Source organism: Oryctolagus cuniculus, chromosome 1 (assembly GCF_964237555.1).
Source record: "Oryctolagus cuniculus chromosome 1, mOryCun1.1, whole genome shotgun sequence".
Classification (NCBI taxonomy): Eukaryota; Metazoa; Chordata; class Mammalia; order Lagomorpha; family Leporidae; genus Oryctolagus; species Oryctolagus cuniculus.
The window spans coordinates 34,458,305-34,473,417 of record NC_091432.1 but is presented as its reverse complement, the minus strand read 5'-3'; the positions used below and the strand labels follow the sequence as shown (position 1 = coordinate 34,473,417).

At 38.5% G+C, this 15,113-nt stretch overlaps 2 protein-coding genes across 17 annotated transcripts in view; one reads left to right on the top strand and one right to left on the bottom strand.

The window, feature by feature from the left end:
• IMMP1L (inner mitochondrial membrane peptidase subunit 1) overlaps positions 1-675 on the bottom strand; it is an 84,144-nt gene extending 83,469 nt beyond the window's left edge. For 3 of the 12 annotated variants that reach the window (XR_011387822.1, XM_070071979.1, XM_070071955.1), the window contains exon 1: positions 480-555. The gene's annotated coding sequence lies outside the window, so the exon portion shown is untranslated. Of the gene's footprint in view, positions 1-446 lie in introns of all 12 variants that reach the window. The other 9 variants (XR_011387820.1, XM_017345714.2, XR_011387825.1 and 6 more) reach the window with 7 other exon arrangements.
• A 40-nt stretch (positions 676-715) lies between these two features.
• The window catches only part of ELP4 (elongator acetyltransferase complex subunit 4), a 276,252-nt gene continuing 261,854 nt past the window's right edge, over positions 716-15,113 (top strand). For all 5 annotated transcript variants that reach the window (XM_002709032.5, XM_051825657.2, XM_051825667.2 and 2 more), the window contains exons 1-2: positions 716-938; positions 9,760-9,795. In XM_002709032.5, the coding sequence (XP_002709078.2) occupies positions 716-938; positions 9,760-9,795 (259 nt within the window). The remainder of the gene's footprint in view (positions 939-9,759; positions 9,796-15,113) is intronic.

Sequence of the window (15,113 nt, the reverse complement as noted above, 5' to 3'; positions counted from 1 at the left end):
CCAAGACTTCTGGGAGCACTAATTAAAATTCAAGAAAGCTTCTCACGTAGAATAGTCGGAGAGGTATATCTTTCAAGACACAAAAAAACCAAACTGCCTCCAAGTTCAAGAGTTTCCGCTCTAAGGTCTAAATCCAAACCACCGGCCAAGGTACTAAAGAACTAAGCCCACAGGCTCAGCAGGCAACTCGTTTAAGTAATCGTCCCAATCCTTTGGATGTAACTCAACCATCCGGGAAAAGACCTCAGGGGGTGGGAAATGCGGAGTGAATTTTGCCTTAGCAATCAGAAGAGAAAGAGGGAGGGAAAGTATCTCTTCACTATCAATCTGAAAAGGGGACAAGTACCAGCTCCTTGGTAAGACCTGAAGGTTTTTCGCTTCACGAACTTTTTAACTCCACGTGAATGACGGCACTCAACCCGAGAAGAAGGCTGACTATTACCCACCTCTGGCCCCAGGAAACCCCAGAAATCCCTCACCCAGGACTCGGGTGGGCCTTTCTCACCTGGGCCCGGCAGAAGTCCGCCGTCCTTACGTGTGCTGCGCACTTTTCAGCAATACGCCTTGCGATTGGTTAACTCGGGAGGGACGCCTGAGTTCTATTGGCTACGAAAGCCAAGTTAGGAGCGAGGGGGCGGGAGTTTAGAACTGGCTCTGACAGGCCGGCTGCCTGAGTTCCCAGAGTTCCTATTGGGTCAATACGGGAGGCTGCAAGATGGCGGCAGTGGCAACCTGCGGCGCTGGTGCCGGGGGTACTGAGTCTATGGCGGCGGCAACCAGCAAGAGCAACGTCACCAGTTTCCAGAGGAGGGGTCCTAGAGCCAGCGGCACTGACAGCGGCGGCCCTCGACTGGTGTCCATTGCAGGCACGCGACCGTCGGTACGGAATGGACAGCTGCTGGTGTCAACCGGGCTGCCAGCCCTGGACCAGCTCTTAGGTCGGTTCGGAACTGAGATGGGCTCAATCCAGGGAAAACTGAGGGAGGGGACCTGTCGGGGAGTTACTGTGACCCCACATGTCTCTGTGACCTCCGTCAACCTTCGGACGTGAAGAGTATTATAGTCTGGGCTGATGGTGTTGGAGGGGAGGAAAGGTTGCATGGAGACGTCTGAACGCTGTTAACTAAGCCCGTTTTTGGTGTCCGCGCTCTCTATTTTCCTTCTCTGCCCACCGGCCCCTTTCCAGATTGCGACTGGATGCCTCCGTGCGTTTACCCTGAAGTGCTTGTACCCCGAGGGGAAGCACTGATGCATAGACACAGATTGGCGTTCATGTGGGATCTCCTTCTGGTCCCTTGAGTACACGCTGTCAACCCCGGGTAGCTCACGGTTTGGCCTAATCTACAAAACTTTTTGTGTATTTTTTTTTAATCCCTTGTGAAGGGCTTCATTAGAAAATGCTGAGAAAATAATTTTCTCCTTTTTTATCGCCAGGCTACTCATCTCCTGGTTCTAAATATGAAAACATAGTGGCTTAAGATAATGGATGTTAAAAGTTAAAAGTCTGTTCTAGTTATTTAGATAGTCTTGTCTGCATTAAATATATGCATACATATATTTGTTATTTTTGCTGTATACATTTTGCTTCCCAAGATTGCTTGCTTGTTCATGCCGTAAATGACATGTTTGCATTTAATTCACATTTTAACGAGGGAAAGAAGTCTACTATTAAGCTTTCTTTTGCAGTCTCTGGAATTTTCCATGAGAAGGCTGCTGAAGAATATGCTTGCTTCATAAATGTTAATTTTGAAAGGATTGACCAAATTCAATTGGACAAATCTGCTGTTAGTAAACCTTGAGGATTAGTTTATTTCTATCTGAATGCTGCTTATTAAAACTTGTGTGTTGACATTTGAGAACTTTTTTCATAGCCTGTAATATGTGTCTGTTAAATCTTATACACGTTCGGGAAGTATTGCAATTGCCATTGCTTGTCCTTGTACTTCACTTGACATTTTTTTCTCTGTAATTTTTCCTCTGAGACAGGCTTTTCAAATAGGTTTAGTGCAGAGGAACAAATAACAAGACAAGCAGCCTATGAGAAAGAATATGGCTTCTTGATTCTGTTATTTCATGTTCTAACTGGATCCTGGTTATTTCTACAAAAATTATTTCCTCTTAGTTTTTTCAAATTTGTGTCCTTCTTAGTAATAGTGTGCTATAAACAGAAATGATTCAAAATATCTAGTTAGCAAAATATCTAGTTAGTTCCTTGTGGGACTCACTTGGTATCAGTCTGTATTTGAACCTACACATAGGAAGCTATTCCTATTTCTTACACTTGTATATCTATATTTTGTAATTCAACAGGGATGTGTAATTTCTTCCACTTAGTACTAAGAGTGTCCAAATGAAAAGATCACATTTCTGGCATTTTGCCTCAGTTTCTCATAAGAATAAGAGATTGTGCCTAGCATAGTTTCTGAATCTAAGTAGCTTCTAAGTAAGTTCTTGATTGAAAGAAAAATAACATGTAGGGGAAAAAAACCACACAAGACATGGTAAAACATTTAAAATAATGTTATATGTGTGAGCTCCAAAAATAGATTCCAAAATGAGATGATACAGTCACAAAATTAGTAACCATTAGTGACTTCAGGCTCCAAAGTTAGTGCTCTCTGCACTATGTTGCAGCTGTCTCAAAATTTTGAGAACTGTTTTCAGGGGGTCTTGACAATTTATTGAATTTAAGATTAATGTTCTAACTTTTAAGCCACCTTCTACAGAGATATAAACTTGGAAAGTAGTTTAAACTGGCTTGCAGGTGGAAGACTCTAGTATTTGTAACAAACGTTTGATAAAAATTAGCGATATTTCTTACATGTGTGCACTTGGTTATTATATTTAGAAAAATAAATATGTCCAGGAGTATTTTAGTTGTTAACTTATTACTGACATTCTTGTATTTTGATTTTCTGTCTTGTATGGTCCTGGGAAGCAAACACTTTGCATTTGTTTTTCATTAAAGCATTCTTGGAAAGTGCAACTTTTGGCTGCTAATGTGTATACACATGAGTAAAAGCAACTCAGAGTATATTGTTGCTCTGACATGTTATTGATGCAGATTGTGACTAGCCTAATATGACCATATTGTGACAAAAGGTAATGAAAGTAGGATGTTCTGATACTAGTGATAAGACTAATATGCCATTGTGATTTGCCTAAAAATAAAAGGTTGGTGTGTAACAAGTACAGTACCATTTTGCTACTACCTCTGTGACATCATTGTAATTTGAAGCCTAGATGCAAAATATATTAGAAAGACATCATTCAAGGTTTTGAATGTTATTCATTTGATGATATCCTGATACTCCCATTTCTGGCTCTGTTTTAAGAATTTGAAGTTTTCCATAATCTGCCTTTTAAAAACATGGTGTAATCATATTAAATATTTTCATGCTGAAAGCTTTATGGTTAGGTTTTGACGTACATTTCCCAAGTTGGATACATTTAAAATTTTCAGGCTTGTAGATTTCCTAACTCAGGTTCTCAACCCTGCCCCTCCAGAACATTTATGTTATTTGAGGGCACTATGTGTAAGTAACACAGTTATATTTTGGAAAAGGATAGGAACTTGGTTAGACAGATATTCCATTTCTGTTCCTACAAGAACTACCAAAGAAACATATAGCAAGTAAAGTATATAAAAGTAAAGACATTCTAACAGAATGTCTTTATTTTTCCTTTTCCCTAGGATGTAAGGTACAGTCCATTTTAGGACCATGTATTTAATCTGGAAGAATTATCCCCCAGCCTCATCCTCCAAAACAATATTTGAAAAAAAGGGGAACTTTGCAAGCTTGTTAGCTTAACCCCTGTGCTGTTAAGGTATTTTGATAGTTAAGAGGATGACAGGGTTTGAGGTAAATAATGTATCAGGAAGAGTACTTCGGAAGAAAGTTGAGGGGTAGCTGCCGTTTAACATTGAGTCCAAAAAGAAAATACTGATATGGTGAACTTCTTTCCTTTATCCTACTAAATCTTAGTGGTGTGGGATGACATAATCCTGGCTTTAGTATTTTATTGCTTTTAACTATCTATTTGAAACACACGGAAAAAGAAAGAGAGATCTCCCATATATTGATTCACTCCCATATGCTTGCATCAGCTAAAGCTGGGTCAGGCCAAAGCCAGGAGCTCAGAATTCCATCTGGATCTCCCACATGGGTGGCAGATTCTTGAGTACTTGAGCCATCATTTGCGGCCTTCCAGGGTGCATTAGCAGGAGGCAGTAGGATTGGATCAGAAGAGAAGCCAGGACATGAACTCGGGCTCTCTGAGAAGAGATGGGAGCCTCTAAGCAGTGGCTTAACCTCTGCACAATAACACCGGCCCCGTTATTTTAGTAACTGATAACAGGTAGATGTACGCTGAGGGAAAAATTTAACTTATTCCTTTGTATTGCTATTTAAAACTTTTACATGTGGTTTAATATAAGGAACTGTTATTACCATTCATTGTTTATATTTTGATTTCCATATTTGCCCAGCCAATAGTGTGTCACAATCAAGAGTTAGCATACTTCATAATGCTTAATGAAGAAAAAATAGCAGACTTATTAATGGAAACTATAATTTGAGATATAATTTGAAGATATTGCTTTGAACCATGAAACGACTATGAAATAGTTTTTCTCAATTGCATTTTCCCCAAATCCCTTTATAATTTTACATATAATTATTTCTTTATATCAAGCTCTAGAAAATGACTAGTGTAAATCAATATTAACTTTCCTTTGTTGCTTTTCCCTTTTATTTTCTTAGTTTAGAAAAATACAATTGCTCTTCTTTACAAATAAGATATCACCTTTGGACCTTCATATTCTAGTATATTAATTGACCTTGTTTACCCAAAATTTATGACCAAATTAGAGATTTTTTTTTTGGAAATGAAGATTGAATTTTCTATTCCTCACATGAATTAAAATAACAAAAGTCCATCACTGCATATTTTAAAAATCATAAGAAAGGTAGATATTGGCATACACAAGATCTCTAATTCTCTGATATATATATATATATTTTAAAGATTTGTTTAAGATTTATGTATTTATTTGAAGAACAGAGTTACAGAAAGAGAGGAACATCCCCTGGTTCACTCCCCAAATGGCCACAATGGCCAGAACTGAGCAGATCTAAAGCCAGGAGTTTATTCTAGATCTCCCATGTGGGTGCAGGGGCCCAAGGACTTGGGCCATCTTCCACTGCTTTCCCAGGCCATCAAAAAGGAGCTCGATCTGAAGAGTGGCCAGGATATGAACCAGCATCCACGTGGGATGCCAATGCTGCAGGAGGAGGCTTAGCTACACCATAGCGCCAGCACCTGATACTGCTTTCTTAAATATTATTTTTTTCCTAGCTTTAAGACAAAATGAGAAGCATATGATTTTTAAAGACAGAATCCTGGGCAGTCATTTGTTGCAGTGATTAGGAAGCTTCTTGGGATGCCTGTATCACATAACAGTACCTGAGTTCAAGTCCTGGCTCTGCTTCTGATTCCAGACACCTGCTAATGCACAGCCCAGAGGCAACAGGCAGTGGCTCAATCCTGAATCCCTAGATCACAGCTCTATCCTGCTCCAGCCTGGCTGTTGCAGATATTTGTGGAAGATTCACTTTCTGTCTGCCTCTGTCTCTCTAAAGTAAATTTTAAAATTTTTAAGACATAGAATCTTGATGAAACTACTGCTTTAAAATATCAAGCTTGAGAGTATCTTTAAAGAGTTCTGAAAGTGAAGTCAGGAGTTTGTTTATGTAGCAACCTGTAAAGTTGTGTTGGTGATTTTTCAATGTTAGGATGAAAGGGAAGAGGAGGTTGCTTCTTTCTTAACTTCCTTACCTCTTGATTTCTGTGTAAAATGTATTAGTGGACTATTATGGGAAAACAAATTCTCTTTTAATTAGGAACTGTTACTGTGAAGTTTGTGCTGCTTTTGAACTTAAATTACTATAAATTACTTATTTTTAAGGATTTAAAGCAAGATTTCAAGAAATATGTCAATATATTCTGTTGTGCTTGGTTCTTTTTACTTAATGTATTTATGGGTAAATGTGTCACTATGAATGTACTCAAGCTTCCCAGTTTAAAATACAGCTAGAACCATAGTATATCAAAATAGCTTTTACAAAGGTTTTTTTTTACAGAAATAGAAGGTCATGTCACACTGAAGTCAAGCTTGAGAGAATAGAGGAATTTTGCTACCATAAATGTATATATGTCAGATTATTTCAATTCATACACATAGGATAAAAAGCTTAATATTTTCTGGTTTTTTTTTTGTTTTGTTTTGTTTTTTTAAGATTTATTTATTTATTTGAAAGGCAGAGCAGGAGAGAGGCACTGACAGATCTTTCACCACTCAAATGTCCACAATGGCCAGAGCTGGGTCAGACCGAAGCCAGGAGCTTCATCTGGGTCTCCCACATGGGTGTAGGGCCCTAAGCACTTGGGTCATCTGCTGCTGCTTTCCCGCGTGCATGAGCTGAGAACTGGATTGGAATTGGAACAGCCGAGACTCGAACCGGCACCCGTTTGGGATGCCAGCACTGCAGGTGGAGGCTTAACCACAGTGCTCACCCCAAAAGGCTTGATTTTAAAAAGCTTTAAATTAGTTAATAACATGACAACCCGTCAAAATAACCAACCTTTATCAGAGCCAATCTAAATTTGGATCTAGTGAATTTACATAATAGAGTTCATTAGGAAAAAAAGAAAAGTTTAGCTTAGTGTAAGAGAAGTCCTGAAAAAATATTAATTTGGTTGATATATCATTGACTTTGTCCTGATTGTGTTAAGTAATGTCCTAAAAGCTTTCTACATATTAGAATTGCTTTAAATCTTGTTTATTCAAGAAGCAATATGACAGTGAGGTCCCCTTTGGTTCTCTCCCCAAAGGCCCACAATAGCCAGAACTAGTAAAGTCAGGCACTCAATCCAGGCCTCCCACATGGATGACAGGAACTTAGTAGCTTAAGCAGTCACTGCTGCTTTCCTGAGTCTGTATTAGCAGAAAGCTGGAATCAGGAGCCAAGGCAGAGCCAGTGGTTGAACCCAGATATTCTGATGTGGGCCATATACCTGGGCCCTGGGGTGTTAATTAGGCTGAATGTCCATCCTCACACAGTAGAATTTTAATTCACATTGAATTTTTAAAATTTTGAGTTGTGTTTGAATTATCCGTAACACAGAGTTGTTTGGATCATTCTTACAGAAAACTACCAGTTTGTATAACACTTTGCTTAGTATGAGGACACATGATAAACATAAATACAAGGCTGGATAAGATACCTAAATTCTACCTATAGGAAATAAAGAAAGCCACTGAACTTTTTTTTTTGTTTTTCATTTTTTTTAAGATTTTTATTTGAGAGGTAGAGTTACAGACAGTGAGAGGGAGAGACAGAGAGAAAGGTCTTCCTTCTGTTGGTTCACTCCCCAGATGGCTACAATCTGAAGGCAGGAGCCAGGAGCTTCTCCGGGTCTCCCACACAGGTGCAAGGGCCCAAGGACTTGGGCCATCTTCTACTGCTTTACCAGGCCATAGCAGAGTGCTGGATTGGAAGAGGAGCAGCCGGGACTAGAACCGGCACCCATATGGGATGCCGGCGCCGCAGGCAGAGAATTAACTAAGTGAGCCACAGCACGGGCCCCACCACTGAACGTTTTTAAAAAATCTTTTTTTTTTTTTTTTTTTTTGACAGGCAGAGTGGACAGTGAGAGAGAGAGACAGAGAGAAAGGTCTTCCTTTGCCGTTGGTTCACCCTCCAAAAAAAAAAAATCTGAAATTCATTTATTAAGTTAATAAAACCAAGCTATGTTCTTTAAAATACCAGTCTCTACATTAGGTCATAGGAAGACAAAAATGATTCTCCCAAAATTGCTCCTCCCTAAAAAATTTCAGATTCTAGTTGGGAAAATAGATGTCTGAACACAGAATTTCAGTAAAGTGGATTTAGCATAGGTCTGCAAAGGATGAAATTACAACAATTTAGTTTAAAGATCTTAATTGGCTTTATTTTCAGTTCTAGAATTCGACAACACTTCATTCCATGAAATGGAATAAGTGTTCCTGCTCTAGCGTAGACACTGCAATGTCTTATGTGCTTATATTATTTTATCTCCTTTAACAAATAAAAGGTAGCAATTAGGCGATTAATATTTATTTTTCCATGTAAGGGAAAGTAAGGAATTTCAAAGTGTGACGTAGGGGCCTGCACTAGCGGATAAAACCAACACCTGCAGTTCTGGCATCCTATATGGGCGCCGGTTCAAGTCCCAACTGCCCCACTTCCAATTCAGCACTCTGCCATGTCTTGGGAAAGTGATAGAAGATGGCTCAAGTTCTTGGGTCCCTGCACCCAAGTGAGAGACCCAGAAGAAGCTCCTGGCTCCTGGCTTTGGATCAGCACAGCTCCAGCCATTGTGGCCATCTGGGGAGTGAACCAGCAGTTGGGAGACTTAAAAAAAGTGTGATGTAAAATGTTCAAAATGTATTACAAAGTTAGTGCTTGTCTGTATGTTACTCAATTTTGAAATTAAACATTTTGATCCCATGTGATTCCTCATCATATTTATTTCAGCTTATGTTAATTTTTTCATCTGAAAGATGGTTGAAATTATCCCGTTTAGATCTGGTATAGCATTAAATGCTGTAATGGAAGAAATTATCTAAATTATAAATTAAAATATATATTGAATCCTATTCTAAATCCACTGCTACATTAATATGGAAATGTACAACTATTTTCTGTTCTTTACTTCCTTGTCTGGAAAGGAAAGATTGCTTGTATCATCGTAAAATTGATTTCAAGTCTCACCATGAATCAGCATAAGCCACATGATGGGTGTTATTCTGTGTGCGTATGTGTTACTGGATTTCAGATTATTTGAAATATGCTTATTTCCTGGGGAAAAAATATGCACCATGAAAGGAAATTTTCATACTAAATTATTCTACCTGATGTCTGTAACAACAAAATGTTTTGGCAGAAAATTCGTTGCTGGTTTCTAATTATTTCTCTCACAGTTTTGTGCATAGACAAAAACAAAATCTGGTAACATTGTCTTCTATTGCCCCACAATTTTAAGTTTTCTTTTAAATTAATTATTATTTAAACCTTTCTATTCATTTTTGATAAGCATGTGTTTTGTTTATAAAGAATAATTCTAGTAATATTGAAAATGTTTTGTGATTATATCCTTTTTTGTTTGAAAGGAAAAAAATAGCTACATTTTAAATATATTTATAGCATTCCAGATATAATATAGATTATACACAATAATAAAAAATTGATAATTAGCTTTATTATTAATTCTTTTCTCCAAAATCTCCTAAATTTTAAGATAATTATCAACTTGGAATTTCTATCATAATAACCTTGGTTTTCTATGGTGTATTCTGTAGTAGAGTTACTGTGCACATTTAGACCTTAGCTACTGAGTTAATTTATTAATATGTGCTAAATATAACATTACTGGAATGCTTACACAGTTATGTTGAATTCTGCATGGTTCTATCACAGGAGAAATGAGGATAGTACAATATATTATGAAAGTAATTGTAATGTGTAGTATGTAATTACATATAATGTATAATTATTTCATAATAGCACCTTGCACAAAGTATTGCAGAGGTAATTAAAATGTTGTTCACAACTACATTTTTAAAGTTGCTGAAGTACCTGTCCTTGATGAAGCCTAAGTTCTAAAGATAATGTAAACTGCAGATTAATTTTCTTCTTGATGTTGTTTCATTTCCAGGTGGAGGTTTGGCCGTTGGAACAGTTCTTCTAGTTGGTTAGTATGAAACACATGCTTTGCTCTTCCTGGTCAGTTTTTCTGTTGTGCATAATGATTTTATGAGTTTTTCCATTCTGAAATTAAATATTGAAGCTATTAGCTTCCTACAAAGTTAAGGTAAATTAAAGATGAATTGCCTTAACTTCTAATTTAAATTCAAACGTTGATCTGAAATGAAGTAAATTAGGCATATACAACTGAAAACCTAACTCTTATAATTTGAAAATGTTCACAGTTTATTCTGCTCTGTTTTTTAAGGCAAAAATTAATGCAAATTGATTTTTTGAGTAATCTCAATATATACAATGGGATTATTACATTGATTAATTTGAGAAATTAATGCACTAATATATATTGTATACAAATAGATTTTATTGTCTTATTGGAAGAAAAGTAGCAAAGTAATAAATCATATTGTTCATCCTTTTAAAGCAGCATTACTTCAATTTATACTCCATTAGCCTTATTTTTGGTGTAAATCATACAATCTTTAAATGAATCTTGACAGCTACATAACCAAAGTGTTCATATTAATATTTGATCCATATACCTGTGACATATCCATTGTTAGTAGTTTTACTTCTAGTATATAGTAAAAAATGAATCGACCTACTTTTTCATGTAACACTCTTAAAATATTTGATAGCTATTTTTATCACCTCAGATCTCTAGAGATGTCATTTCTCTTTTCATTTTTTTTTTTTTAGTTTTTAAATTTTTTATAAAGAAAACTATTTCACATATGTAGTTTTAGGAACATAATGATACTTCCCACCCTACACTCCCTTGCTTGCACTTTCTCCCTCCTGCTTTTCTTAATATTCTTTTAATTTTTGCAATGACATACTTCCAATTTCCTTTATAATCACAAACCTCCACTAAATAAAGAATTTACCAAGTACTAAGTAGAAAAAACATTGTTCTTCAGGAGTATAGACAGGTGCTATAAACAATAATCAAATCTCAAAATATCAATTTCACTCATGCATTACATTTTTGATACTCTGTATATTAGTTACCACAATCAGGGAACGTATATGATATTTGCCTTTTAGGGGATTGTTTTATTTCACAAACCACAATGGCCTCCAATTGCATCCATTTTGTTGCAAAAGACAGGATTTCATTTTTTTTTTATGGCTGAGTAGTATTCTATCATGTACATATACTACAACTTACTTATGCATTCCTCAACTGATGGACATCTGGGTTGACTCCATATCTTCGCCATTGTGAATTGATCTGATATAAACATGGGGGTAAAGATAACTTTTTCATATGCTGATTTCATTTTCTTTGGGTAAATTCCCAGGAGTGAAATGGCTAGATTATATGGTAGTTCTATTTTCAGATTTCTGAGGAAATCTGTAGTGCCTTCCATGATGGTTGTACTAGTTTACATTCCCAACGACTGTGTTTACTTCCTTCTCTGGAAAGGAAAGATTGCTTGTATTGTCATAAAGTTGGGATTTCAAGTCTCACCATAAATCAGCATTTCCCCCCACATCCTAGACAGCATTTGTTAATTTTGATTTTTGGATGATAACCATTCTAACTGGGGTGAGGTGACACCTCATGGTGGTTTATTTTTGCTTTTCCCTGATACCAAGTAATCTGGAGCATGTTTTTGTATTGGCCATTTGTATTTCATTCTTTGAAAAATGCCTGTTCATATCCTTATCCCATTTCTTAACTGGATTGTTTTGTTCTGAATTTCTTTAGTATTTTTTCTATTCTGGATATTAATTTTTTTCAGGTGTATAGTTTACAGATATTTTCTCCCATTTTGTCAGTTGCCTCTTTGTTGAGTGCCTCCTTTGCTGTGCAGAGCTTCTTAGCTTGATGTAATTCCATTTGTTTATTTTTGCCTTTATTCTGTGCTTATGGAGTCTTATCCAAGAAGTCCTTGCCTATGTCAGTGTCTTCCCTCTGTTTTCCTCTACTAACTTGATGGTTTAGGTCTTGGGTCTAGATCCTTGATACATTGTGAGTTGATTTTTGTATAGAGTATCATATTTTATACATCTGATATACAGAGATCCAATTTATACAGAGATCCAATTTTCCCAACAGCATTTGTTGAAGATACTATCTTTTCTCCAAGGAGTTATTTTAGCTTCTCCAAAATCAGTTGTTTGTAGGTGTATGGATTAATTAATCGAGTTTCTAATCTGTTCCATTGGCCCCATATGTCTATGCTTATGTGTCGCTCCCCGTCTTCGTGGAGGAACGACACAGGACCCCGCGCTGTTCTTTTGTCTGCTCGGCCCTCCCCGGGTTTGCTGCTGGTTCTTCCCGGGTTGGCTACCGTCCCTCCACCTCCGTGGAGGGGTGGTTCCCCCTGCCACATTCCCCACCTCCGCAGGGGAGCGGCACACCGCCGGCCGGCTCTCTCGGGGGCTGCACAGGTGCTCCCCTTAGATGTTCCTGGTGCATGTTGTCTCCCCCCTCCCCTACAGTCCTCCTCCGCCAATCCCAACTCGGCTGCCCACACGCCAAGTACGCTGCTCTCCTCCAATCAGGAGCAGGATCAGCTCCTGGAGGTCATCACTCAAGTTGGCAAGAGGCAGCTGCGTAGAAGCTGTTTTCTCCTCTCCCAGCGCCATATTGTGGGAGAGCAGATGCATAGAATAAGTCTTAATTCCAGTAACTCAGTCCAGTCTGGGTTGCTCCCCACACTTATGCCTATAACAGGCTGTTTCATTCTGCTCTATGAAGTCTGGTATTGTGCTACTTCCAACTTTTTTTTTTTGTTTTTTTTTTTTTTTGTTTGTTTTTTTTTGTTTTTTTGTCAGGCAGAGTTAGTGAGAGAGAAAGAGAGAGACAGAGAAAGGTCTTCCTTGTCCATTGGTTCACCCCCCAAATGACTGCCACAGCTGGCGTGCTGCGCTGATCCAAAGCCAGGAGCCAGGTGCTTCCTCCTGGTCTCCCATGGGGTGCAGGGCCCAAGCAGTTGGGCCATCCACCACTGCCTTCCCGGGCCACAGCAGAGAGCTGGACTGCAAGAGGAGCAGCTGGGACAGAATCCGGCCCCCCAACCAGGACTAGAATCCAGGGTGCCAGCGCTGCGGGTGGAAGATTAGCCAAGTGAGCCACGGCGCTAGCCCCCAACTTTATTTTTAATGTTTAATATTTCTTTAACTATTTGGGGTCTCTTGTGAGTCCATATGATTTTTTTATTTTTTTTTTTTTGACAGGCAGAGTGGACAGTGAGAGAGAGAGAGACAGAGAGAAAGGTCTTCCTTTTGCCGTTGGTTCACCCTCCAATGGCCGCCGTGGTCGGCCCGCTGCAGCCGGCGCATCGCGCTGATCTGAAGCCAGAGCCACGTGCTTTTCCTGGTCTCCCATGCGGGTGCAGGGCCCAAGCACTTGGGCCATCCTCCACTGCACTCCCGGGCCATAGCAGAGAGCTGGCCTGGAAGAGGGGTAACCAGGACAGAATCCGGCTCCCCGACCCGGACTAGAACCCCGTGTGCTGGCACTGCAAGGCGGAGGATTAGCCTATTGAGCCACGGCGCTGGCCGGAGTCCATATGAATTTTAGGATTGTTTTTTTCCAGATTTGAAAAGAACATCTTTGGTGTTTTGGTTGGCATCACATTGAATCTATAAATTGGCTTAGATAGTATGGACATTTTGTTATTAATTCTTCTAATCCATGAACATGGAATATTTTTCCATTTTTTATGTCTACTTCTGTTTCTTTCCTAATAGTTTTATAATTTGCATTCTAGAGTTCTTTCATCTATTTGGTTAAATTTATCTCAGGGTATTTACATTTTTTTTTTATAACTATGGTGAATAGTACTGATCTTACAAGTTCTTTCTCATCCATGGCATTGTTTGTGTATACAAACACTACCAATTTTTTTTTTAAAAAGACATTTATTTATTTGAAAACCAGAGTCACAGAGACGGAGAGAGAGAGGGAAAGGTCTTCCATCTGCTGGTTCACTCCCTAGATGGTCACAATGGCCAGAGCTGTACAAGTCCGAAGCCAGGAGCTAGGAGCTTCTTCTGGTCTCCAACATGGGTGTAGGGGCCCAAGGACTTGGGCCGTTTTCTACTGATTTCCCAGGCCACAGCAGAGAGCTGGATTGGAAGTGGAGCAGCCGGGGCTTGAACCAGCGCCCATATGTGATGCCGTTACTGTAGACTAGGGTTTTACCTCGCTGTACCACAGCGCCACCCCATGCTGTTGATTTTGTATGTTGATTTTATAATTTTTCTATTGATATAACATGAACAAACTTTATCTAATTCATATATATGGATTTAGGAGCATAGTCAGATTTTCTTGACTGGAAACTCACAAGTTTTTAGTATATACTTTCTTTTTCTTTTTTTTAAAGCTTTTATTTAATGAATGCAAATTTCATAGGTACAACTTTAGGGATATAATGGTTCTTCCCCCCATAGACACCCTCCCACCCCCACTACTGTCCTACCTCCTACTCCCTCTCCCATTTCATTCTTCATTAATATTCATTTTTAATTAACTTTATATACAGATGACCAACTCTATACTAAGTAAAGATTTCAACAGTTTGCACACATACACAGACACAGTGTAAAAATTACTGTTTGACAACAAGTTTTGCAGTTAATTCTCATAGTAAAACTCATTAAGGACAAAGGTCCTACATGGGGAGTAAGTGCCCAGTGACTTCTGTTGTTAATTTAACAATTAACATTCTTATTTATGACGTCAGTGATCACCTGAGTCTCTTGCCATGAGCCGCCAAGGCTATGGAAGCCTTTTGTAACCACAAACTCTGTCAATATTTAGACAAGGCTATAAGCAAAGTGGAAGTTCTTTCCTCCCTTCAGAGAAAAATACATCCTTCTTTGATGGCCTCTCTTCCCAGTGGGATCTCCCTCACAGAGATCTTTCATGCAGTATATTTTTTGCCACAGTGTCTTGGCTTTCCAAGCCTAAACTGCTCTTATGGGCTTTTCAGCCACATCTGAATGCCTTAAGGGCTGATGCTGAGGTCAGAGTATTACTTAAGTGATTGTCATTTTATGAGTGCTTTGTGGACTGCTTCCCATGTTGGACATTCCTCCTTTTCAATTTTGTCTATTATTATTACAGGCACTTGATGCTATTTATATGGTTTTTTTAACAATCCTTTTTGAGTTTGCTGAGACTCACTTTATGGAATAGCATATGGTCAATCCTAGAGAATGTTCCATGCACTAGAGAGAAAAATGTATATTCTCTGGGTGTAGGGTGGAAGGCTCTGTAGATATCTGCTAGATCTATTTGGTCTGTGATGTTGATTAACTCTGTTCTTCCCTTGTTGATTTTCTGTC